This window comes from Lipophrys pholis, assembly GCF_963383615.2.
Source record: "Lipophrys pholis genome assembly, chromosome: 19".
Classification (NCBI taxonomy): Eukaryota; Metazoa; Chordata; class Actinopteri; order Blenniiformes; family Blenniidae; genus Lipophrys; species Lipophrys pholis.
This window is the reverse complement of record NC_137647.1, coordinates 26,414,888-26,441,671: the sequence shown is the minus strand read 5'-3', so window position 1 is coordinate 26,441,671 and position 26,784 is coordinate 26,414,888. Positions and strand designations below refer to the sequence as shown.

Genomic DNA, 26,784 nt, shown 5'->3' with positions numbered 1-26,784 from the left:
CCCTTCCAGAGTCTAGGCTCCGCCCCCTTTCTTCCTGAAGAGGGACTTCTTATGAACTGTTCTTCCTGAAGAGGGACTTCTTATGAACTGTTCTTCCTGAGAGGGAGTTCTTCCTGGTTTCCTCTGTTGCTTGTTCCATCTGCTGCTCTGGAAGGTTTAGTTGGGTTCTGTTGTTCTTTATCATTGTAAGAGGTTCTGGAAGGTTTAGTTGGGTTCTGTTGTTCTCTATCATTGTAAGAGGTTCTGAGATGTTTGTTGATGTGATTTAGCGCTTTACAAATAAAATTGAATTGAATTGAATAGACTGTTTTTCCATACAACGTACAATCAAGCTCTGCATGTCAACAAATGTAATGTGAAGCGTCTTGCTGCACTGGTTAATGTTGACAACTGATCGTGTTTCACTTCATCACTACTTCACATCAAACCTGGAGGCACACAACAGAAATCAAAAAGAGTGTAGAGTTATGGGTAGAATTACTAAAAATAACTGCATGCGTGCAAGTTTTCAGATAAAACATAGCACAGTTGTTTTTGGTGAATACTCAGTCCAAAGAGAAAGAGCACTGATATCGTCATCTTTCACTTCACAGTTTATTTCAAGTCATATTGCAACATTGATCACATGTACGGTTCTAATGTGATGCTGTTCTATCAACATGTAGACTCGGTTGGAACATTTATGACTTGAACAGGCTTCTAATTTGATAAAAGAGCTTTTACTTTGAAAGGTCAGGAAACACACTTGGTCAACCATATGAAACAACTTCCTTTGGCAGCTTCAGGAGCTTACTTCTGTTGAACCAATGACAACGACAGAAGCAGTGACTCTCACTGTTAAAACGTCACATTTACATAAAGTCGCCAAACTGCACATCTGACTAACTATCTGACTAATATTGAGTCTAATATTAAATCAAGTTAAAAGATTCACACCTCCTTTAGTGTTTAACTTCGTAGGTGCATTTGCACCATCTCACAATACTTTGATGACAGTCGACCAGGACACAACCACAGTTTGAATAACAGAGTTCAGTTTATCTGACTGACACTGGATGAAGAGCAGGGAAGACCCTGGACATGCCAACAGTTCATCCCAGACACCACCTACACACTGCTGAGGCTACTTTCACACTGCGATGTGGCAAAACAGATCGGATATGGCTCACTTGAGAAGAACATTAGGATTAGGTCATATTGGCCTGCAGTGGGAAAGTAGCCTAAGAGTGACAAGTAAACCAAACACATTTTGGATTGTGGGAATTTTTCACATTTTCACAGCACCTTAGTGAAAATCCACACAGGCACTGGTCAACCCAGACGCCAAACTGTGTAATACCTCCGTTTGTCCACAGCTAATAGTGGAATTCCTTTTTTTGTTTTTGTAAATTCTAATACAAATATTGTTACATTCTATAGTTTGTATTGTCGCTAAAACGCATTGATGCATTTCATTAATCTTTAAAAGATTTAGTAATGCTTTGAAAATCAATTTGTGGTCAAATGTATGACTTTAGTTTTAAGAGCCGTGGCTCGACATCAACTTCGCTCCGGTTCATTAATAGTGTCTGAAGCAACGACTGCAACCACAATTTATCACTGGAGAATCTATGAAAACGAAGCTGAAGCCAACCTTTATATTATCTTTATATAACCTATCTTTATATTTGGCAATTTCTATTAAAAATAGAAGTGATGTCCGCCATGTTTTTTCTTCCTCTCAGCAGTCCCGTGACCTGAAGTCGGCCAGCAGAAAAGACTAGGCAGATGAAACGTACTTGATGACACGGACAAATGTTGGTATAAAACAATTTGAAGTGAGACTGGGTTGCACTGTAAGACTTTCTAAAATCTACACATGAAAGGTCCTGCTGTATACTTGCTGTGGCAGCATTTCAAACCACGACTCCTCGAAACATTCTAATTCAAAAAGTCATGGACCATGCTAATAATTAACTTTTTCATTGAAGGCTTTAGAGAAAGTAAATGCTTTCAAGATAATCCTTTTATTGGTGACACAATATTGCTAGAAGAGATTAAGTATTTAGAATTAAAGTTGTCATTATTGAGCTTTCCAACATTTTCACTTGGTGGTCGGTCCAGAAACCTTCAGTATTCTAAGTTTCTAGCTCCTCCTTGATTTTCCTCATTTGAATATTAGATCATAGGAGCTGCATTCCGAATCTGCTGTGTCTGTGTGAGCTGGACTGGCTCCGCCCACACATGCCCATCTTGGGAAGAGGAGGAAGTACTTTCTCTCGTGGCGCCATGTGCCAGAGCAGAGCTGCCTAATTGTGGGAAGAGTCAAAGGGAGGGCCTACCCTGATTGGGATTGGCTAAACCCCCGATGACACTATATAGGGTTTGATTTCTGATTGGCTGCTTGGAGCAACACACTTTTTAAAACCTGGAACAAGCCAGGGACAGAGAGGACAGACTGTCTTCACTTCTGGGACGTCAGTCCAGGTATTAATGTTTGAAAACCATCATTGAATGAATTTAGCACATTATGACCCCTTTAAAGTCATGATGGTGCTTGTAGACTTCATCCACATAAAGATGAAAAAGTATTCATTGACAAAAAATGTTCCAAACACACAGAACTGCATCAAGAAATGTCTCTGTTCACAGGAAACCACACAAAATGCTTTAGTATTACCAGGCGCAGAGGGAATGTTATCACAACTGCTTTACAATTTGAAGTTTACACACTCTGAACCCCTGGACGCCTGACCGATAAAACATGCAGAAACAAACAAACAGAGGCAAAATGTTTCCTTCTACAGCTGAATTTATGTTAGTGGTGTGCCACAGGGCACATTTTTGGGCCCTCTGTCATTCTCAATGTACTTATTTTGCTTGTGGTCAGATTATGCTGGTCACACTTGGTGATACCGCGTCTCCTTTATCTGTTCATCCTGGAAAAGGATCTTAGGATGTGGCTTCAAATACAATTTGTGGTGCTCTTAAATTTAGAGAAGTTAAATCTAAGATCACGTTACTCCGTTAACTTCAACCTTTAGAATGAAGAGTTGTACATGAGGTTAACCTCATGACAGCAGGATGTTGTAACGTTTCCATGTATTCACTCCTTCACTACCGCTACAGGATTCTGAGGCCGAAGTCTGAGTGTGTTTGTGTGTGAACCCTGGAATTATTAGTGAGTTACTATTTTCATTTCAATTAAATTTTATGTCCTTTTAATCTAGTGAAGCTTCCCCCATTGAACGAACCCTCCAGTCTGGCTGCTTCTGCATTCATGCACTGGGACTTGGTGTTTTCTCTCAGGCACAAGCTCCACAGTGTGCTGACGTTAAAGTGAGGTAAGGATAAAAACAACAGCAGCTCCTGCATTCTTAACCCAGCTGGGTTAAGTGGGTTAGGGCTTTGCCACATGACCTACTTCCCCTCCCAGGCAAACACTGATACTTAGCGAGGATACCTACTCAGCAGAGAAAATCCCCCTAAAAGTAGGACTTACATTATTTCAGTGATTCATAATCAGGCTGAAGTGACAGACAGTGGTGGGTGACTGGATAAACCTATGCATTATGTTGTTAGTTTAAGTAGTGATATGTGATTTTATTTCATGTAAATAAATTGTATTGCGAGTGGCCTTTGTTATGGTACCACGCATCTCATCTCTGACATCAAGTCCAATGGAATTACGCACTTTGAATCAGTAGCCATGTACCAGAGTTTCAGCCAAAAGCATAAAATGTACCATAAATTAAGATTCATAATTATTCTAACTATAAAAAAAATGACAACTTAAACAAATATTTTTTAGTATACAAATAAGCTGAATAACCCAATAGGTCTGGTTTGATGGTTAAAAAAAAGTTGCAAATAATTTCTGGGTTTGTTTTTACTCACGATGGACAGAGATTTTGAAATCATGTCATCTAAAAAAAGAAAATGTAGAAAAGATCAGAAAGTTTCAGCTGTTTAGCTTAATGTGGCGATAAAACATGAGGCCACGTCCAACCTGCCCAGCAGGAAACATCAACCACACACCAACTAGATACCAAACACACAGGTGTTTACTGCACGTAAACTTCACAACATGTTCTGCAGGATAGAAGTACCTAAAATACTCTAGAACACTAAAATAAGATGAAGCTGAGAAAACCTTTCTTTCAAAGCCTGACATTCTTGAAAGAGGTTGTAGATTTCAGTAGTTATTTGGGATTGTTCATTCTTTATACTCACCAGATAAAAGCAAAACAAACATGTGAGAACTTGGATTGTGTGCTTCAGACACATTACCAGTTCAGGGCCTGAAGCCTTCGGATCAGTTGAGTTGCACTCGAAACACATGAAAGTAGTTCTCAGCATTACAATGAGGCACAGGAACTAGCTGCACCTTACCCTCGGCCATTTCTTTTTTTATGGGAATTCTCAATCCAAGGGAGGCACAGCTTGAAGCTGCTTCACCTTCATCTCCAGGGAACATGAAGCTTCTGCATCACCTGAGTCATAAAGGGGTGTGCACAGTCTCAAAACCTTTCAGGAGCACGTCCAAAAACCCATGGAAGAAATCGCCCACATTGCTGTTATGACTGCACACCTGCCAGGCAGCAGTGGAACCGACAACTCTGTGTACACAGACAGCAGACTAATGGAGTGCCTGTAGGCACTTTGCTGTCCACAAGAAATAAGTATTTGCAGGAACAACGAATTCCACAGTTTCACGCTGAAGTTGAAGAAACAGAAAAAAAGCCACAAAGGTTCAAATTTGACCTCAACAGCCGCAAAGAAATGCTTGTGTATTACTTCTGTTAGCAGATGCCTTGCAATCAAAAGGACTTACCCAATCCATTCTCACAGTCTGTAAACTCCATGGAATGAACAGCCCGGTCCACTCCGTATGGACCCATTAGTGTCCTGTCATAGAGACAAAGAGGGGCGAGACAAATGGGAAGGAAGAATAATTAGTTCACACATCAAACACTGAGTTAGAAGTTGTTCACGTGCTGTTTTTGCAGCTTCATATTTTTTACTGTTGTAACTAAGTGAAGGCTGTCCTTTTCATCTTATCATCACGGCAACTCCCAGAAGTACAATCCTTCAGCCAGTTTTAGTTTTACACCAATCGACACTGCTGGAGCTGAAAACATGACGGAGAACATTCAAAGTATGTACATTTTAACTTGACTGTATCGCAGCACCGAGCTCCGGCTCCACAAACTATATTTAGCTCAAAGCCTTGCTGAGTGTGATTTCTTTTGTCGTAGTGGGTGGTCATGTGTTCGTGGCTGCTGGCATCTACAATCTATCCAACCATCAAACCAACAACAGAGACTGTGACAGATCCCAGCCACTCCAATGTTTAAAGTCTTGACACTGATGAACTGGAGTTCCAGAAGCTCTGGCACTTGTTCATCAACATTTATTTCAATCAACATTTATTTCTAAAGCCCTTTACGACACTGAAGGTGGCCAAAGTGCTTTCCAGTAAAAAGAGTACAAGAGAACAAGAGTAAAAACATACACTATCAGCTGTTTTAGCGAAACCTCAACCGAGAATGTTCTTAGTAACAGTCGACTGTCATGTTTAGAGTCACCAGGACACACAAACTCATTCTAGTCGTCTCAAATCTAACCTTCACCCTGACCTTCACCCTGACCTTCAATCTGACCTTCAATCTGACCTTCACCCTGACCTTCACTGTGTGACCTTCACCCTGACCTTCACCCTGACCTTCACCCTGACCTTCACCCTGACCTTCATCCTGACCTTCACCCTGACCTTCACTGTGTGACCTTCACCCTGACCTTCACTCTATGACCTTCACCCTGACCTTCACCCTGACCTTCATCCTGACCTTCACTGTGTGACCTTCACCCTGACCTTCATCCTGACCTTCACTGTGTGACCTTCACCCTGACCTTTACTGTGTGACCGTCACCCTGACCTTCACCCTGACCTTCACTGTGTGACCTTCACTCTGACCTTCACTCTGACTTTTACCCTGACCTTCACCCTGACCTTCACCCTGACCTTCACTCTGTGACCTTCACCCTGACCTTCAATCAGTGACCTTCACCCTGACCTTCAGAAACACACACTGACATCTAGACTAATCTTCTCCATCTTAAAAAACTCTTGAAAACATGCAAACACAAACAGCCCACAAAAAGCTTGTGAGCATCATGAAAATTAAATATAATCAGTGAAACACATCATAGAGAACAGGATGAACCGAAACAAACCAAAAGACCCCCCTCTTCTCATTAGCCGCAGAAATCAGCCCTAGTTAGTGACCTATATTTACATGCAGCTCCAAAATAAAACATTTTTGTTCTCCAACTAAAAAAAGCAATGGAAAGAGTTATGAATGAAGATTTAAATGAAGGAAAAACATGAGGAAGTCAAACCAATAGTGAGTCACCAGCCACTGTGTTAGTGCGTTCACTGATTCTGAATACAAGGATTAGAATGTTAATGATTAGGTGGTGATATCTCCCACTCTTGGGTGCAGATCTCGGGTGGACATGTCCCCCCTGTCCCTGGGATCTGCTCCCCTGGACTCCCACCATTTATTGGAATACAAAAAGGCTTGTACATGGTTCCTCTCTGGTTCAGAAGAATCACTGTGTGGAAGCAACCTCTCCAGAAAAACAACTATGTTGAGATGAAAATCAGTGAAGGGTCATCTAACCGTTGGCCTTGATAACAAGTGCATACTAAGTTAGTGAGTAAGTTAGGCATAATATAAATACACATTTCATTATTGTGATGACGACAATGTCACTGTGCTTTGTACAGCGAGGTGTTGGTACATGAGAGGACAAAGCCAATAAGACCAAAGGTCTTACTACTATTCTTCCACTGAGTGAAAATGCTTTAAAAATGACACTACTTTATGTTATGTCCTGTTCTCTTTATGGTGACTGCTAAAGGTCTGTGACCTCTGTCCAGCTATACGTCCTCTAAATCTGCTTATCATGAAAGAGTTGAAGCCTATTCCAAAGGACACTTTGGCAAAGACGAGTTACCTCCTGGACAGGTGCATCTACCTGAACGAGTGTAAGATATCTACATCTACATCTCCTGAAAACTCTCAAATGAGCCATTCGTCTGAACCATAGTCCTGGAAAAGAGCGGGGCGGGGCGGGGCGGGGCGGGGCGGGGCGGAGCAAGGCGGAGCGAGGCGGAGCGAGGCGGGGCGGGGCAGAGCGGGGCGGAGCGGGGCGGAGCGGGGCGGGGCGGGGCGGGGCGGGGCGGGGCGGGGCGGGGCGGAGCGGGGCGGAGCGGGGCGGAGCGGGAGGTTACGGTATGACAGAGCGCACCCAGGACCAACTCTGTCACGCCGTCCGAACCACAGAAAGTATGGATAAAATGTAGGCGGGGTTGTGAACGACTCAGAGACGAGTCCAGTGAAAAACATGGAAGCGGCCGGCGGCCGTCCAAGTTGTTCTCTGTGACTCAGGTTCAACTTTCTCATTGCAGCGTCCAGCTCCTGCTGAAGCTCCGCCTCCTGTTCCTGAGAGGAGGAGCTCCTGCTGAAGCTCCTCCTCCCGTTCCTGAGAGGAGCGTCTGGATCTCGTTAAAAGACCAGGATGTTGTGTCCCGCCGACATTTCAATAAACCAGTTAACAAATCAACCAGTGAGCACAAAGCAGCGGAAGTAAACAACAACGGAAGTTTACGGCTGATTAAATATTTAAATATTGCAGAAAAGTCGAGAGCAGCGATCACCACTGACCAATCAGCAGACGGCTGCGTTGTGGCTCCTCCTCACAGACCCGTTCCTCGGTGCTAGGTACCTGAGGGGTCGCGGAAAATCGTAGCCGGCGGTCACGGGTTCTTTCTGTACCATCCACAACTTTTCAGTCGGACTGCACGAAAACCCGTCCCGCCCCGCGATGCTCCGCGACAGAAAGTACGGTGGAACCGCGGCTCAAAACAAGCCGCTGTAGTGCAAATTGCGGTTGAGTCATGTTTGGATTTTCAAAGGCTTCTTTTTGGTATGAAGCACCTAATTATAGTGTGTAATCACTTGAGGAGACCTATGCTGCTCGGAGTCTGTATTCCCATCATACATTTGGCCCCATGGTGGCGCAGCGGTTAGCACTGTGGCCTCATAGCAAGAAGGCCCTGGTTCTAATCCAGCCGGGGCCCTCTGGGTTTCCTCCCACAGTCCCAAAACATGCACAGTGTGTCCCTGAGCAGGACCCTCAGCTCCCCCCTGTGTGGCTGCCACTGATGGGTCCTTCAGTCAAAATTGCCCCAAAGGGGATTTTACAGTTCATAATAGAAAACAAACACCGGGTCTTCTTTAAACATCCTCTCAGTTCAGTTACTGACGTCTTTCTGATCAACGTACTTCCAGAAAGTCCTCCTTCTTTCACCAGCTCCTAACCTGCTCACACAAATCTTTGAGGGCTTGTAATTTGGCATCAGGCTCATCACACACCAGCTTCTGCTATATCCGATAAGCTGACGAGCTTGTTCAAAGCTTGTGTTCACGTTCTAAAGTTTGAACTTTCTGCTAAAATGAATTACTTAGTATTAGACTGTTTCTGGATGAAAACATCACACCCGACACCTTTCGAGTTATAAAGACAGATTTAAGTGACTAAAGTGGATTGTGATCAGAGCTGTGCACTGAGCAGTAATCTCTCATTGACGAAGTTGGCAGAAAATATTGTAGCCTTATGTAAGAGCACATCACAAGAAGTGACCACTGGGATTTAGCTTAATTTTCCTTTTCTCCTAATCTAAATTTGGTTGCTCTAAGCAATTAAAGATTAACGCTTTCATATAAATCAAAGTATATTAGGTGGACTGAAACAGCGAGACATATTAGGAGTAAACTGTATATTGAGTTTATTTTAATAATCTGGAGTGAAGTCTACAAGACAGGGTATGTTACCACTTCCCTTCTGTCTGCACCCACAGATGAGAAGGTGGGATTATCAATATTTTATGTGCACAGGCTCCCCAGCAGCAACCTGACACTCCTGCTCCGTCAGAGGGAACAACCAGGGGCACCGCTGGGTCGAAACCAGCCTCAATGACTGTCAGTCAGCCGACCTTTAAAGAACTGGTGACCACACTCATATAAATACAACTACAAGAACAAGTATGTCAAACTATGAACGGGCCTGTATAAAGCAAACAAGCTCCATCTACTCTCTAAAATAAAACAAGATTTAGAAAAATGGGACTTGCTACAACTTTCACAGAGTGGAAGAATAAACACTGTTAAAATGAACATCTTCCCCGAATTCCTGTACCTCTTTCACTGTCTCTCAAAATGTTTAACTAAATAATATTTAAAACATTCAACAGTCAGATCTCTTCCTTTATTTGGAATAAGACGCCACCTCGAATTAAACAATGCAATTTTGTAAAGCAGGCGGTAAGGCACGTCCAAGTTTTTTATTCAATTACTGGGCCACAAATATTAAAACAATGTTATTTTGAAAGGACAATGATCCTAATGCATCATGGGTAGAGTTTCACTGGTGTCACTGCTGTTTGCTCCACTTCCACTGTCACAGCCTTTTCTAGTTTCACTTCAAATCCTGTTGTCATACACTCGCTGAAAATATGCCACCGGTTCAGACGCCATTTTACACTTAATGACTGTTGTTCATCGCTCGTCCAGAGAAACCTTGCATGTTTCTCCCATCCTACACTGATGAGGCTTTTTGTATTTGGTCAAAACATGGAATTCCATCAATGTATGATCTCTACTGCGACAATGTCTTTGGGACTTTTGAGCAGCTGGTACAAAAATGTCATCTACCTTGGTCACTTTTAGAGATATCTTCAGATTAGGAGCTTCACTGATCAAACTTCTGACTCCTTTCCCTCTTAACCTCCTTCATCCCTTCTGGACTCAATTTTTAAATATCAACCAGAGGCAAAACCTACTTTAACTACCATCTTTGAGCACAAACTAACAGCAGTGGAATCACTGCAGACTAAATGGGAACACTGGCGAACCATTTTCAGATGAGCTCTGGCAACAAATAATACATAGAATGTTTTCATCCTTTATGTGCTTCAAACATTCAGAGGTTCAATTCAAAGATTGTACACCGCCTTCACTGGTCTAAAGCAAAACTGAGCAGGATAAAAACTGAAACTGACCCCACATGTGACCGATGTCAACAAGAACCAGCCACCGTGATGCAGGAGTTTGGATGTTGTGGACATGTCCAAAGTTGAACAGCTTCTGGGAATCAATCATTAACACCTTGTCAAAAATATCTAATACTACAGTAGAACCGCATCCATTTATTGCAATATTTGAAGTCACTAAAAGAACTGTACATTTAGTTGTGCCAAAGATGAATTTGATAGCTTTCTGTACCGTCCTCGCTAGAGGAATGATGTCACAAAAATAGAAAGAAACATTCCCCCACAAATGAAGGCTGGGTCAGAGAGGCCACGGACTGTATTCCACTGGAGAAGAATCAATCCTCCACAAGAGCATCGAGACAAACATTCTATGACGTCTGGCAACCTTCCTTGACCTATTTGGAGAGTGTGCACCCCAATGACATTACTGATGTACTTTCATTTAAATTTTACTGTAGATTTTATTTTGTTTCTCTTTTTTTGAATCTGTATATTCAGTTTATCTGTCTGCTTATTTATTGTGTTTTGTCTTAAGCACCTACGTTCTGACCCACATAGAACTTTCATTCCTGAGCTATCTGGCTTTTGTGTTTGTGTTGTGATGGGGTGCGACAGGGAGGAAACAGCAAATAATGAAAAATATGTCTGAATGTTATTTTTATGTTATCCAAAATAAAAAACAGAACTTGAACAACAACAACAAAAGACTATGAACAGGTCTAATATACCTTATCTTCATTTATATTGTGTTTGGAAAAACTAAGTGAACTTGTGAATCTAAAAATAATCTTCAAGCCTAAAGTCATATCAGAACATGTGAGCCAAGAGTAAAGCTACTTTAAATTACTGTCACCACCTTCTGTCACGACTAAACAGCTCGCATCAAACTGTAAGGACTTACAGAGACTTTTCACAGACTTAAGGGACTTAGTCATCTACAATGAGGCCTCCACCGCAGAAGAAACCACTGCATCACAAAAAAGCTTTACTCTGGGATGTGTGCCACACTGCTGGGAAAACATTGATGGAACAAAGTCAAGTTGTTGGGGACGAACATACATCTCTGTGTATGACGTCACAAAGGCACTATATACAAACAGGAGAGAATCGTCTCTCCACGGTGTAGCGTACGGTGTAGCGTACGGTGTAGCGTACGGTGTAGCGTACGGTGTAGTCCAGCAGCTGCAGCTCAGTCAGCAGAACAATGAGTCCAAACATGGAAGTAAAGCTGCAACAGACTTCAAATAAACAGCCAAGGTCCATTTGCTTATTTTGATTATTTAGTGTCTGTAAATATTAATTGATATACTTGTGACTGTGTCAAAAATGAGGTTACTATTTCTGCCCAGTCTAATGTAAAATAAAGGAACATTTCAAGGAGTTTTTCTTGGCTCAGTGGCCTCAGGGGTCTGGAGAGGTTTACTGGTACTTGTACACTACACATTACACTATGGGTAATTGGATTATAGTGATCTTTTAAACCTTTGAGACTTTTTTCTAAACCTCACACATCTTCAGCCTTCACAAACTTAGTCATTCAGTTTGAATGAAGTCAACTGAACTGTGAACAAGGGCCAGAAGAAGCAGAGGACAATCATTTCTCAAGAGCTTGCAGAGTAAAAAGGCTGAATCAATCTAAAGTTTTATTTTCAAGACCAGATTCAGAGGGATGGCTCTCAGTAGCAACCCACAGACGAAGTAGTCAAATGTTATACAGCAAGTAAAGGTAAACCTACAGAGAGATATGAATGATGTGAAGGTGCATGAGATTCAGACGAAACCGTCCTTCACTTTGTGAGTGACAGTGGGAGAGACATGGACGAGAAATATCTAAAGAAGAAAAACCCACTGGGACTCAAACAGGAAACATTCTCTTTACATGTATACTAACAGACCAGAACTATCATCCTTACTTACTGACATGTCACAGCAACAAGGTTCCTGGTTTCAACCTGTTGACAGAGTTTGAAATCAGGAGTGACAAACATACGGTCCGTGGGCCAAAACCGGCCCACAGGAGGCTCCGATCCGGCCAAACTACTAATTATTGTGTGAATGCAAATATTTTTGGAAACTAAAATGCATCAACGATGCGTTTTCACTTGAAACATTGTGTAAACAGAAATGAGGGTCACAGGTCATTTGAGCCAACATAACGATGGAGGGCTTGTCAGTTTATGGCAAAGCAAAGACAATGAACCAAACCAAACCAAACTCAAACCAGACTCAAACCAAACCAGACTCAAACCAAACCAAACCAGACTCAAACCAGACTCAAACCAAACCAAACCAAACCAAACCAGACTCAAACCAAACCAGACTCAAACCAAACCAAACCAGACTCAAACCAGACTCAAACCAAACCAAACCAAACCAAACCAAACCAAACCAGACTCAAACCAAACCAAACCAGACTCAAACCAGACTCAAACCAAACCAAACCAGACTCAAACCAAACCAGACTCAAACCAAACCAAACCAGACTCAAACCAAACCAAACCAGACTCAAACCAAACCAAACCAAACCAAACCAAACCAGACTCAAACCAAACCAAACCAGACTCAAACCAGACTCAAACCAAACCAAACCAGACTCAAACCAAACCAGACTCAAACCAAACCAAACCAAACCAAACCAAACCAAACCAAACCAGACTCAAACCAAACCAAACCAAACCGAACCAAACCAAACCAAACCAGACTCAAACCAAACCAAACCAGACCCAAACCAAACCGAACCAGACTCAAACCAAACCAGACTCAAACAGGGTGACAGTACTAACCATGACACCACGTTGCAACCTCAGCTTCATTTAATACCAGATAAACTAACGATCTCCTTAATTTTAAAAATTTGTTTGATAAACAACTTGTCGTTCCTAAAATACTGAACATATTTTATCATTCATTCATTATTATTCTCAAATAATAGATCTACTTATAGATCAAATAAGTCGATCTCTTCTTGGTTCCACACAGACTAGTTGAGAGTGATTTAGTTGGATGTTGGAATCTTTCTGCCCGAGTGAAGAAGTAGAGCAGGAGACGACAGATGGAGAAAACAGCTCCGCACTACAATGGAACCACACTGTGGATCATCGGAATCTACGTGTTGATTTCCCACTTTTTTTCCTTCCTATTCCTAATCTCCATCCACAGTAAACACCCCACGTCACTCCGCGCCTCTGCGTTTTAACGTAACGGAAACACGCGCGTTTACGCAGAGACCGCTCGCACCGCTCTGCACGCGCCTCGCTTCAATTAAACCTCATTGATCCTTTTAATTGCTCCACCTGAGGCTCACGCGGACCTCGTAACCCGTAAAGTCCGCCGCAGAGGAGCAAGCGAGGAGCGCGCAGCGGCGTCCGCCGCGCCGCGTCGCGTCGCAGAGACGCCCCGCAGAGCCGCGCCGCGCGCGCCGGTACCTGCTGATGATGACGGCTCCTTTGTACATCACGGAGAAGGTTGGCATGTTGACATGGAGGACGTCGGTCGGTCTCGCAGCCTCCCTCGTGTTCAGCCTTCAGCCAGCAGCCACGCGCATGGTGGAGAGTGTGAGACAGTGAGAGAGTGTGTGAGTGTGAGACAGAGAGAGTGTGTGAGTGTGAGAGAGTGTGTGAGTGTGAGAGACAGTGAGAGAGTGTGTGAGTGTGAGAGACAGTGTGGCAGAGTGAGCGCACGGCGGCAGCCGCCTAATTCCAGTTAACCAGACTACTGACTGACTGTCCCTCCTCACATCTCCACCTTCAGCCTCACTTTAATCTCTCTTACATAACCAAAGAACTGGAAACGCTGCTTGTTTGGTGAAGTTACCTCACACATTCTCACTCTTTCTGTTGGTGTTGTTGTTTGTTTTTACACAACCTTTAAATCTTAAACCTTTAAATTAGAGCTGGGCAAAAAATCGATTTAATCGATTTATCGAATTTGAAGCGAAAATCAATTTTCATTGTGCAAATTGTTTGGATGAAAATGCTTATCCGTTTTAGTCATTTCAATATGTGATAGTTTTATTCCAGTTTTAGTCAACAAAAACTCTAAAAGGTTGTTGTCTAGTTTTAGTCAGTTATTAGTCTGAACAAATTAATTTATGTCAATAAGTATTAGAAACAAGAATCAAGGTGTTAAATTTCATAAAACATTAGTTAATCCTAACACTTTTGCAATAACAACCAGATTCCTTTCCAGATTGATAACTAGTCTACTGTAGACTTTCTTATTGATGGAGATCAATGCTGCCATGTTGTACTTTATTGCTGTTTGGCAGGAACCTTCTATCTCCATATTTCAACTTATATTTTTCCTGAATTGATGCCCTGCTTCATCATACAACAATGTCTCACAAAATAGTAAAAAAAAAAATAGCTCTACAAGTTCAACACATCACAACACACTGTGAGCTTGGAGATCAACTATTTCCACCAATAATTACCATAATAAAGGTTTTCAGCCAACAGCAAATACTATCCAAACTACTAAGGAGGATATATTACACACTTAAAAAGTGGTAACACTGAAATCAATGTTCATTACTCAGCTTTATTTCTGAGAATTTGCTAAAGTGCAATAAACACACACGCCCAAAATATGAGCAATGGAAGAGGACAAATGTGCTCAACTTGTCCGGATGTGGCAGCAGGTCTGGTGATGATATGCTAATCAGGTGACCAGCAGTATCTAAAAATAGCAATGTATGTTTCATTACCCTCATTACATCAATGACATTTAAAAAATATAATCAGCTGCGCTTATTGGCTTTAATGCCTAAATAATGACTGTTTGTCCAGCACTTATGTATTTGTGGTTTTCAATGTTTTGCAAATCAAACTATTAGAGGGCTAAAAGGTTTCTCCTCACCGTTGTTTCGGTAGATGACTGTTAATAAAGTTTTGGGATAGGATGTTGTTGTGAAGCTCAGAAATGAAAGTGAAACACAAAACAAGGCAGCAAGCCACCAGTTGGTCTCAGAGCAGTCCCTAAGGCTGGGTTCACACTGCAGGTCTTGATGCTCAATTTCAATTTCTTGCTGGGATCCAATGTTTCTGCTTGTTTCAGCCCAAACAACATAAAACTCACACCTCAATAAAAAACAGCTTAAATCTCAGCCTGTGTAGAAATCATGTTAAAACCGTAAAACTATTATATGTCTAATAATGAACACACCATAAAGACACAAATGCATGAATAAAACAAAGTTAAAAAGTAAGAGAGTTTGGCTCCTCAATTGCGGGATACCCGCCATATCTGGCAACGCTGGTCAGCTGGTGTAGATTCAGTTTCAAGTGGTTGTTAAACACGAGCCGACAAAATCCAGACATGACGAGGGAAAGAAGGAGGAAAAAGAGAGCACAGCTTTTAAGAGCTTTTAACAGTTTGGCACAGCCAATTCCTCCGGCGCTTATCTGTGACATCAGTCACACGACAATGATGAAGCAGTCGTCTGTAGAAAAATGTCCGAATTGGTGCCACATGCTATCGAGGCCTGGGTCTGGTGTGAAACAATTCAGAATTTTAGCTTTCACACACCCACAAAACAGGTCGGATATGAGTCACTCGTGATTAAAAGATCTGAATTGGGTGTCATGTCCCTGCAGTGTCAACGAGGCCTGAATGTCCAATATGAGCTGTCTGGATGCAAATACTTTTAAAAACCAACAATCTCAGATTTATATCATAAAGTTAGAAAAGTAGTCCACAGCACCTCTTTTTCTCCTCTGTGTCCTTCACCAACATGACGACTGAAGTCTGCTCCAATCACCACTTTGTCCTGTCTTCTACCACTTCATCCAGTGTACAGTTTACTCCAGAATTCCTCATTCTCCTCATAATGGCAACCAACCTGAGGTGCACATGCACTGCTAATGTTCAGGATGGTTCCCTCAACTTCCACCTTCAAGCTCATGATCCTGTCTAACACTCTTCAAGTCCAAAACACTCTTCACAAAAGGCATCTTTCCACTAGTGTCTACTCGGCCCGACTCGATTCGGCTTAGTATTGTTCATTTCCCATTACACTATAGTACCACCACGGCATGGGCAGAGTCATCTGAGCCATTTCCCGTCGTGCAAAAGTAATCCCCTTGATAGAATCTGTATCTACTGATATGGAGCGAACATGCATTTGGAAGAATGGAGTTACAACTCCACGTTGGATATCAGCTCAAATTATTAATATTATGTTTTGGTTTAACTCGTTCCCCTGTTAACTGGTGACTTACTTCTGCCGCCACCTGTTAATAGCAGCTGATGTTGAAATAAGATAAAGAAACAATACTTTAATGGAAATGCAGTAAATGGCATTCACTAGGAGCACTATGGATTTTGGTCAGGTTTTTAACATATGCTGTGGCAAGGGACGGTCAAGCAAGGGAAACCACTTGATCCGAAACACCGGCGGTATCCATGGCTTGGACGCCTGCCAAACCTCGCAGCGGGTCGCCCCGTCTCGCTCTTGCTGAATCCTCGTTTGCCACCAGACAAAGAAACGTCTGCACCTCCTTGTTGCTCCATGGGGTTCATTTCCGCTATCTCTCAGCATTCTTATTGTGACCGGGTTTCACAAATGGCTGGATGAATGGCCCGATCCACTGACTCATCTGTGTCCTCACTCGCCTACCAATAAGCAGCCTGCCATCTGCCAACGTCACAGACGGCCTCCGTTAGCCAACGGACCTGGCTAATGGAGCTAACACCGGACTCTAACGCTACGTTGGATGGTTTTCAGCTGATGCAGGCAGACAAGACAAAGGAGAGTGGTAAGAGGAGAGGAGGAGGGCTGGCAGTGTTTGTGAACGATAGATGGTGTAATCCAGGGCACATCACCATTAAGCAGTGGTGAGCAGTCAGGGGGTCAAACATGATTCTTCTTTTTTATTTATAATCAAAAAGTGATTCTGACATCTGTGTCTGGAATCAATTAGGCTGCTTGTTCAGTCTGCAACTTTATCCAGACGACTGGTTCTGCTTTGTGGAGCTCAAATCTCCTACGTCCTCTAAACGCACCACAGCAGTAACTGCATCCCTAACCTCTGATGGAAGCTGGACGCTGCTATTGGCTTAAATGTTGAGTGACAGGATCATCAGCCAATCAGATTCGGATGTTATTGACAGAACGCCCTCGGGCAAGCCGAGTTTCTAGTTCTGGTCATGATGTCATCATTGAAATGAGCTTCACTGATTGCCCCATGAGCAGGTGGTGATGACGCACTGTTATTATCTGATGTTCTGGAGGTGATGGCGGCGAATTTAACAGCAAGATCAGGTGATACGATGGCGGACCTGCTTCTGGACCTTTTTCAAGGAGCTCGTTTGGAGAAGAAATGGAAACTGTGAGTAGAAGAAGACCAAAGACTTTGTGTAGTATTTTACAGAGATGGATTTCATCTACCAGTGATGGTGAGTGCTAGTGTTTACTTTTTTTTTACTTCCTCTGGATTACATTGGCGCTGCTTTTGGCATTTCGTGCTGTTTTTGATTGTAAAGCGTTTCACATACAAAGTTGGCGGCCGTCATGATTAAATTAGGTCAGGTTTTGGCTCTACCAACGCGATATCGCTCCGTTCATTCATCTCCGCATAGCCTCTTTCTCCTTTATCGTCATTCACACAGACAGACGAGCGAGCATGCATGACAGTAGTGCGTGAGACTCGTACGGTCCGAACCCTGTCGGACGCTATGATCGGGCCCCCCACCCTGAGGCCGTACTCTCTGCCGCCGGAATTCTCGCACATTATCACGATAACTGCGTACGTTCCCCCTCTGCTAACGCCCACTCAGCATGTGATGTCCTGCACTCGCTCACAAACAGGCTGCAGACACACCACCCACAGGCTCTCCTCCTCATCACAGGGGACTTTAATCATGCCTCTCCTTCCTCTACTCTGCCCACCTTCAAACAATATGTCACCTGCTGCACCAGAGACAATAAAATACTGGACCTTTTCTATGCCAACACCAAGGGGGCATACCCCTCATCTCCTCTCCCTCCCCTTGGCCGATCAGATCACAACCTTGTGCACCTCCTGCTTGTGTACAAACCTCTGGTACACAGACAACCAGCTGTGACCCGCACCATTAACATCTGGTCCGATGAGGCAGAAGAGGCTCTCAAAGACTGCTTTGAGACAACTGCATGGGAAGGGTTCTATGAGGACCACGGGGAGGACATCGACGGCCTCACAAACTGCATCACAGACTACATAAACTTCTGTGTGGATTACACGGTTCCCACCAAGACCATACGCTGGTTTGCCAACAGCAAACCGTGGATCACTCCTGAGATAAGGGCCGTCCTCAGGGACAAAAGGACGGCCTGTGAATCAAAAGACAGGGAGGAGATGAGGACTGTGCAGAGAGAGCTGAGGAGGAAGATCAGGGAGGGGAAAAGCAGCTACAGGAGGAAGATGGAGGAACAGCTGCAGCAGCGGAATGTCAGCGGAGTCTGGAAGGACCTGAAAGCCATCTCGGGTCACAAGGACTCCAACACCGAGCTGGTTCTGGACCAGGAGGGGGTGAATGATCTGAACATTTTCTTCAACAGATTTGAACAGACGTCCACCCCTCCCCCGACCCATTCCATCCCGCTGCAACCACCACCACCGTCTGCCTCCACCCCCACCTCACCCCCCTGTACACCACTCTCTGCTCCCCCCACTGTCAGCCACATCCACACTCACAACTACCCCCCCACAGCCCCCCTGCTCCAGCCTGACCTTCACAACAGCCCAGGTGAACAGAGAGCTGAGGAGGCTAAAGGTCAGGAAGGCAGCCGGTCCGGATGGCATCAGCTCCAGACTCCTCAGAACCTGTGCAGACCAGCTCAGTGGGGTCATGGGGCACATGGGGACTTCCACAACAGGCTCTGACAGCGCACCTGATGAAGACCCTGGAGAGGTTGGTCCTTCACCAGCTGCAGTTCACCTACCAGCCAGGCATCGGGGTGGAGGACGCCGTCCTCTACCTCATGGAGAGATCTCTCTCTCACCTGGAGAGGGCTGGGAGCACTGTGAGGATCATGTTCTAGGATTCCTCCAGAGCTTTCAACACCATCCAGCCCACGCTTCTGGGGGACAAGCTGCAGCACACTGGAGTCGACCCGCACCTCACATCCTGGCTCCTGGACTACCTGACCAACCGGCCACAGTTTGTGAGGACACGGGACTGTGTGTCTGACCTGGTCATCTGCAGTACGGGGGCTCCACAGGGGACGGTCCTGGCTCCCTTCCTCTTCACCCTCTACACTGCAGACTCCTCCCACAACACATCCACCTGTCACCTGCAGAAGTTCTCTGACGACTCCGCCATCGTCGGCCTCATCACCAACGACGATGAGGCGGAGTACAGAGAACTCAACCTGGACTTTGTGGACTGGTGCCAGCGGAACCACCTCCAGATCAATGCGGGTAAAACCAAAGAGCTGGTGGTGGACCTCCGCAGGCAGAGACCCATATCGCTGAACATTGAGGGAAAGGACATTGAGATAGTGGACTCTTCTAAGTACCTGGGTGTTCACCTGAACAATTTGCTGGACTGGACTGACAACACACAAGCTCTCTACAAGAAGGGCCAGAGCAGACTCCATCTGCTGAGGAGACTCAGGTCACTCGGAGTGCCAGGAGCACTCCCGAGGACCTTTTATGACTCTGTAGTGGCATCAACCATCTTCTATGGAGTGGTCTGCTGGAGCAGCAGCACTCCGGCTGCAGACAGAAACAGACTGAACAAACTGGTGAGGAAGGCCAGCTCTGTCCTGGGCTGCCCCCTGGACCCTGTGGAGGTGGTGGGAGACAGGAGGATGTTGAAGAAGCTTTCATCCCTGATGGAGACCGTCTCCCACCCCCTACATGGTACCGTCACATCACTGGGCAGCTCCTTCAGTGACAGGCTTCTCCACCCGCGGTGTCTGAAGAAGAGGTTCTGCAGGTCCTTCCTCCCTGCTGCAGTCAGACTGTTTAACCCAGCCTGCTCCCAGTAGACCACTGCACACCACCACCGGACAATTCATTCCTGCCTCTGTACAATAATAATGTTATAAGATGTCATTGCCACCTGATCTTATTTGTATTTTTTTATTTTAATTGATTTACAGACTTACATCTTTAAGTTTCTGGCTCTTTTTAACTATTTTTGATGTATATTGTTTTCCATCAATATATTTTTGTGTAATTTAATCTGGACTGTGATTATCTTCTGATATCCTGCTTTGCTGCTGTAACCCTGTATATCTCATCTCATCTCATCTCATCTCATCTCATCTCATCTCATCTCATCTCATCTCATCTCATCTCATCTCATCTCATCTCATCTCATCTCATCTCATCTCATCTCATCTCATCTCATCGTTTATTTGCCAGAGCACACTTGGAATCCCGGTCGAGCAGGTACCACAAAAGTACCTGGTATCAGGTACTAACATGTAGTGGAAAAGCCTAAAAGGCGAGTCAAGTCGAGTTGGACCAAGTAGGCACTCGTGGAAAAGCGTCAGAACTGTTCCTTTAGGATTAGCCCTACTCGGTTTCTCTTCCAACAGTTTGAATCCCCCTCCAATGGCCTTGCTTCTCTTCCATCTGGTCTCTTGAACACAAAAGATTTCTACCTTCTATCTCTCCATCACGTCTTCCAGCCTTTACCAGTCATTGTCCCTACATTCAGATTCCCTACGCTGACCTCCCTTTCTCTTGCTGTGTCTTCCTCCTCTCCTCCTCTATGGTCTTCGACCGGCAGTAGTCCAATTTCCACCGCCGCCCTGCTGGTCACCATCACCAGAAGCGGTCATTGTTAACCCAAGCCTCAACCGACCCAGTATGGTAATCCTATTTGTGATCCTCATTATTGTTTGGGCACAAGTTTTAGGCTGGATGCTCTTCCTGACGCAACCCTCACCATTTACCCGGGCTTGGGACTACAAGTAGACAAAAGTGTTCCCCCTAGTGGCTGGTTTCATTACTTAACATCTTCACCATGATAAGTATTGCATTATCGTTTATTTGATGTTTGTCGAACTTTAATTCTTCTGCAGGACGAATGACCTTGTCTAGAGGATTCAACATTGATGCAATCATCACACACTTCTCTGATTATAAGGAAATTCTGCTAAATGTGTCTGCAACACGTAAACTTTGATGCATTATTTAGCTGACATAGCTGTTCTGTATCCACGGTCACATACAATGACTGGGATCATGTTTGGGGAAACATTATATAGTGATGCTTGACCACCTCTGTTCTGACTACACCTTTCTTCTTCCTCCTTTCACCTTTTTCTGTACTGTGCGGGTTGTTTGGTCATTTTGAAGCTGTCCTCAGCTTTGGGGTTAACTCCCTGGCTTCACAGCAAGAGCCTGGACTGGGTTTGGTGCTCAGCTCCAGTAGCATCTATTTGCCATTAACTCTAGACAGGTAAAGCTCTGTGTACCTAGACCTGGTCCGATCGCCCGCTTCTCTTGCCATTCCTCCCACACACACACACAGTTCATCCACATATCTCTTAATTACGTGACTTTGCCGCATGGGTGAAAAACCTCAATAGGAAAAAGTGATAATCAGTTAAAAATAAAATCTGAAAGATGGATGTGTCACAACGAAGCTGTAGTTGCTTCCGATTCGGCAGTTAAGGAGAAAGTTTAGGGAAAAATAACTTGACATGCAGAGCAGCTGTTTGTCTATTGGCTATCGGTTTTCTGTACTATGTATTGATGTTAAAACATTTCAGACATTTTAAGTAACACATAAACAGTGCCCAACAACCAACAATGAACTTGTTTAACCTTAATTCTATTTGTTAAAATGCTTATGAGGACATATCACACATTTTTTCATTCCTATACCAATTTGGACCAGCTCCAGATCGGAAACCACTATAACTCGACTTTTTAAGTCAATTTAGTAATAATAATAATAATGATCTGAGCAGTTTTAATAGGGTCTTTGCGCTTTTAGTGCCCTGACCCTAATAATAAGCACAGGTTGGTGCTCGGACCCTAATTAACTAAAGCTCTGTAGTCTGTGTGATGTGCAGGTATGTTTCATATTTACCAGCAAAAAAATGCCCATTAATTCAACATAAAACAAATAAGTACACAGATAAACACTTACACTCTCATCATTAGTGTTTCCTGATCTCACTTGTTTTCATGAGGAAAATAATCCATGTTCAAGCTTCAAAGGAAACACAGTGTGGACACGCTGGAGTCACTCCTCACTCACACCAAGCCAACAGCTTCAACCAGGCCCATCCTTCTACAATACAATCAGCACACCAGCAGGTCCAGTTCAGCCTGACAACACCTCGTATGGTTAAAAAAAAAAAAAACGAAAGAGAAAACGTTCATGAAATTACATTCAATAAGTAGAACTGCTACTCTTAACTTCACTGGAGGTCAGGTAGTGGTGACACTTACAGAAAACTGTCTTTACATAATTACACATTGTGAGTCAGTGAAAACATGCAGAATGCTGCATAAACTAGTCTTGAGATACGTTAGACTTTTTAAAAGACATTTAAAATTAGATTTTTTTCAAACATTTCATCAAATGATGACACAATAGTCCTTTGTTGTAAGAGTATGTGTAAATGGTGTAAATCCTGAGATTTTTCAGTTTGTTCGGGGGGTGGAAATCCATTGGGATTGTACTGCAAGTGGGAAGTAAACTCAGTGTTGGATATTTAGTAAAAATGTGAAATTTGACTAAACACAATCCAGAGCGGAGAACAAAAGCATACACTGATGAAAAAGGGATATGTTTATGCACAGTGATGTAGTTGACACATAAAAACTGAGTTGTTGAGGTGAAACAGAGCCGGAGAGGCTTACCATCCTTTTTAGTGCCCTGCTCTCCATTTACAAACTGGTATTTAATCCCACATCCATTAATCTGCATCTGCAATCCAACCTTGTAATATTTCACTGTGGCTCCAACACAATCACTGTTCAGTCAACAGTCTAACGTCTACTGGCCGTTAACTACTCATAAACTACTACTACTACTACTACTACTCCTATTAGTCTACTGTGCACCACAGTGATACACAGGAATATCTTCTAAAGTTGTGTACAACTGACCAGTAAAACACATATAACATGTAAGGGATTTGAGTTAAAATATCCTCTAAATGGGAGCTACCATTGTTGAGTGTATTTAGTACTACTCAGGGTCTCCATTACTTTTCAGTGAATTCCTGGTTAATGTGTTTGATTCAGACCTTCTAAGGTTCCGTTTCTATGGCAATGAGTTCAAGTGAAAACACATCGTTTCAGTGTTTTTGTTTCAGAAGAGTTTTCCATTTACACAGCAATATTTAGAAGGCAGTATCCGTTTCCATGGCAACTGCACAAAGACTGAAAATTATGTAGTTTTCATGTTGGTCCACTAGTGGGAGCTGTTGTTTGTTTTTGTAATAAAACCACACAAACCTGCAGCAGAGAACAACAAGACACTACTGTCAGGTCTCCGTCTGTGTGTGTGCGTGTGTGTGTGTGTGTGTGTGTGTGTGTGTGCGTGCGTGTGTGTGCGCGCGCGCCATTCTCCCTGAGCTCTAAATTCCTCCTCCCTCCATGCAGATGCTGCCAGATTGTCCTCGTACCCCACCTCTAGCCGTCCCGCGTCCTCAGTGCTAAACTCATGTGTCTCGTTCTGTTTCAGATTGTCAGCTTGTTTGTTGATCCTTTGTTGGGATCACCTCCTGGACACCTTCACCTGCACCTGGAAGACTTTTGAACCGATTCCCTCTGTGTGGGACTCCGCTCTTGGGTCCCGTACTGGTTTGTGACTGCTACAAACCTTAACAATAGGACAACACGGACATTCGTGTGGACGGGCAACCAAGGTGGATTGTTATTAGGATGACTGTCAATTATAAAACTAATGATAAAAAAGATAAGGACTGGGAGTCATGACACTCTGGAGGAAACGTTGTTGTTATTGTCCTCCTGAGCATGTCCACAGCACCTAGTTACAACGGTCATGGTGCGCATGTGCTGCGGCAGCGTTTCCGTCTTCTGCAGAACTTCAATCTTGGGAGCCATTTTCAAAAAGTCGTGTTTGCCGCAGCTCCGAGGCTGTTGTCGTGTAAAGGGACTCTCAAACGAAAGGTTTGTGTTTTCACTTGAATAGGTGCCATGGAAATGAGTCCTACAGAAGAGGTGTCCTTTAAATATATTCAATCATTATTATTATTATTATTATTATTATTATTATTATTATTATTATTATTATTATTATTATTATTATTATTGTTGATTTCTTTAGTTTTGACTGATGAAGGTAACTGTGAGTCTGTTTGATTTACAAATGGAAACTGGTTTGAATTTAGCTTGGCTTGTTATATAACTTTTTGCATAAACTGTTCATTAATGGTTTGATGATGTGGATTTTATTTCTTCTAATGTTCCTCTAATTTATGAAATTATCCCCTTACTATTATGCACAGTATATATTTATTACTCATTTACTTTACTACTCATTTGCATGCAAAATAATTTAATTACACATTTTAAATTCCCTTATTTATTAACTAATTTGTTTACTGACTAACCCATTCATTTATTAACTGGCTTATTTACTTTGTCATTTAGTCATGTACATGCTTTTGAATTATATCTCTTTCTATTACCATAACTAATGTTGTGAATCATAAATCATATCAACATTCATGAATCAAGCGGCAGCTCTAATGAATATAAACATGCACACACAGTGAGAATAAGTTTGATCTTCCACCTTCTTCTCCGCTCTGCAGGTAGCGCAGGACGTTCACCTTCATCACAGAGTTTTACAGCTTTAATAGTTTGTTGGCCCTTTTGCAGGATCAGATCCTGTTATTAGTTTAAGATCAGGTCTAAAATCAAGTTGTCTTATTACAATGAATCCTATTATTGCTACTTATTCTCTTAAATGTTGATTTTCAGTCTGATTTGCTGCCTACATTGTTCATCTTATACACAGTCAGATGAAGGAGTGATGAAATAAGACCCGAGTGAGTGCAGAAGTGGATTCGGTGCACTGACGTCGGTCTACAAACGCTCCTTTAGCAGAAGATCTCTGGATTTACAACTACGACTGTTTGAGTTTTCCTAAGTGGCCGAGGCGCAGCAGGAAACGTACCTGGCAAAACCCAGAGGCACTTTGAGCCTCTGGAACATTCTCTGGTTCTGAGGGGGGCCCGAATGTCGGATTCTGCTGGTTAATGCTGGCTCTGCATGTCCCCTCCTACGAAGCGCTGCAGCTGCTTGCAGATCTGAAGAGTGGCGACTGATGAGGAGCTGATAAGCTTATGGAGCAGATAATACACACAAATCCATACGGCACAACCAGCTGCTAAAAATAGACCTTTGTGAGGGGAACTCAAACACTCACAGTCCTACGACACTGTAAACACTGTAAAACGCTGCAGTCCAAACAAAAACAACACACCCTCTAGAGAAACACCAGTCAAGCTTAACAGTGCGAGCACTAACAAGGCCCGCTTGTTCAAAACTCGCTTAACTTTAACCCGGGTTTTGTCCGGGAGCTGATTGTGATTGTGACCACAGACTAGTCATCTGTAAACACAGGGAAGTTTCTCATGTGCACGGGGAGTCCAGGTGAGTTGATACGATCCAACAAGCTGCTGCTGAAGTTCACATTGGTTCTGATGTGAAGATGTCAGAACACAGAAGGGGCTTTTCCACCAGAAAGAACCAGGTGCTAGTTCGGAGCCAGGGCCAGACTCAGCACCAGTTCTTTCAAAGCCCCGGCCTACCAGGGGCTAAACTGCTGCTACGCTGGCCCCACTTCGTTGCTGAGCCAGAGAGGAGCTAGACTGGGACCCGACGCGTCATCAGCTGGGGGCGGAGTTATCTCTGGAGTTATCTCTGGAGGTATCTCTGGAGCTATCTCTGGAGTTATCTCTGGAGCTATCTCTGGAGTTATCTCTGGAGGTATCTCTGGAGTTATCTCTGGAGTTATCTCTGGAGCTATCTCTGGAGTTATCTCTGGAGGTATCTCTGGAGGTATCTCTGGAGTTATCTCTGGAGGTATCTCTGGAGGTATCTCTGGAGTTATCTCTGGAGGTATCTCTGGAGGTATCTCTGGAGGTGTCTCTGGAGGTGTCTCTGGAGCTATCTCTGGAGGTATCTCTGGAGGTATCTCTGGAGCTATCTCTGGAGGTATCTCTGGAGATATCTCTGGAGTTATCGCTGGAGGTATCTCTGGAGCTGATACTCCTGATACTCTGGAGCTGATACTTGTTGAGTCACATCCTGGGGTGCCCAACTATCAGTCTGAGTTGGATTGGTTCAATGATAACAGGGAAATTCTTTTTAATATTAGTTCAAATTTAGCGTGAATGGAGCTCAGAAGTGCTATTTCAAAGTGCTCTTATTTGGATAAACCACATCAGATTAGGCTGATACTTGTTGAGTGACCTCCCGGGGTGGCCTACTATCAGTCTGAGTAGGAATGGTTCAATGATAACAGGGAAATTCTTTTTAATATAATTTCAAAGTTAGCGTGGATGGATCTCAGATTTGCTATTTCAAAGTGCTCTTATTTTGGAATTCCACATCAGATTGAGCTGATACTTGGTGAGTGACATCTACAGGTGGCCTACTATCAGTCTGAGTTTGAATGGTTCAATGATAACAGGGAATTTCTTTTTAATTTGAACATAATTTTTAACTTCCTAACACCTTTCCTTAACTCCTTTA

General features: G+C 43.5%; 1 protein-coding gene across 4 annotated transcripts in view; it reads right to left on the bottom strand.

The window, feature by feature from the left end:
• Positions 1-25,337, bottom strand: part of LOC308124205 (syntaxin-binding protein 4) — a 105,391-nt gene extending 80,054 nt beyond the window's left edge. For 2 of the 4 annotated variants that reach the window (XM_080487104.1, XM_080487102.1), the window contains exons 1-2: positions 25,202-25,337; positions 4,814-4,887 (exon numbers count right to left, since the gene is read on the bottom strand). In XM_080487104.1, coding sequence (XP_080343230.1) covers positions 4,814-4,887; positions 25,202-25,239 — 112 coding nt within the window. In that variant the 5' untranslated portion in view covers positions 25,240-25,337. Of the gene's footprint in view, positions 1-4,813; positions 4,888-13,524; positions 13,931-25,201 lie in introns of those variants that run through there. The other 2 variants (XM_080487103.1, XM_080487101.1) reach the window with 2 other exon arrangements.
• Positions 25,338-26,784: the final 1,447 nt, after the last annotated feature.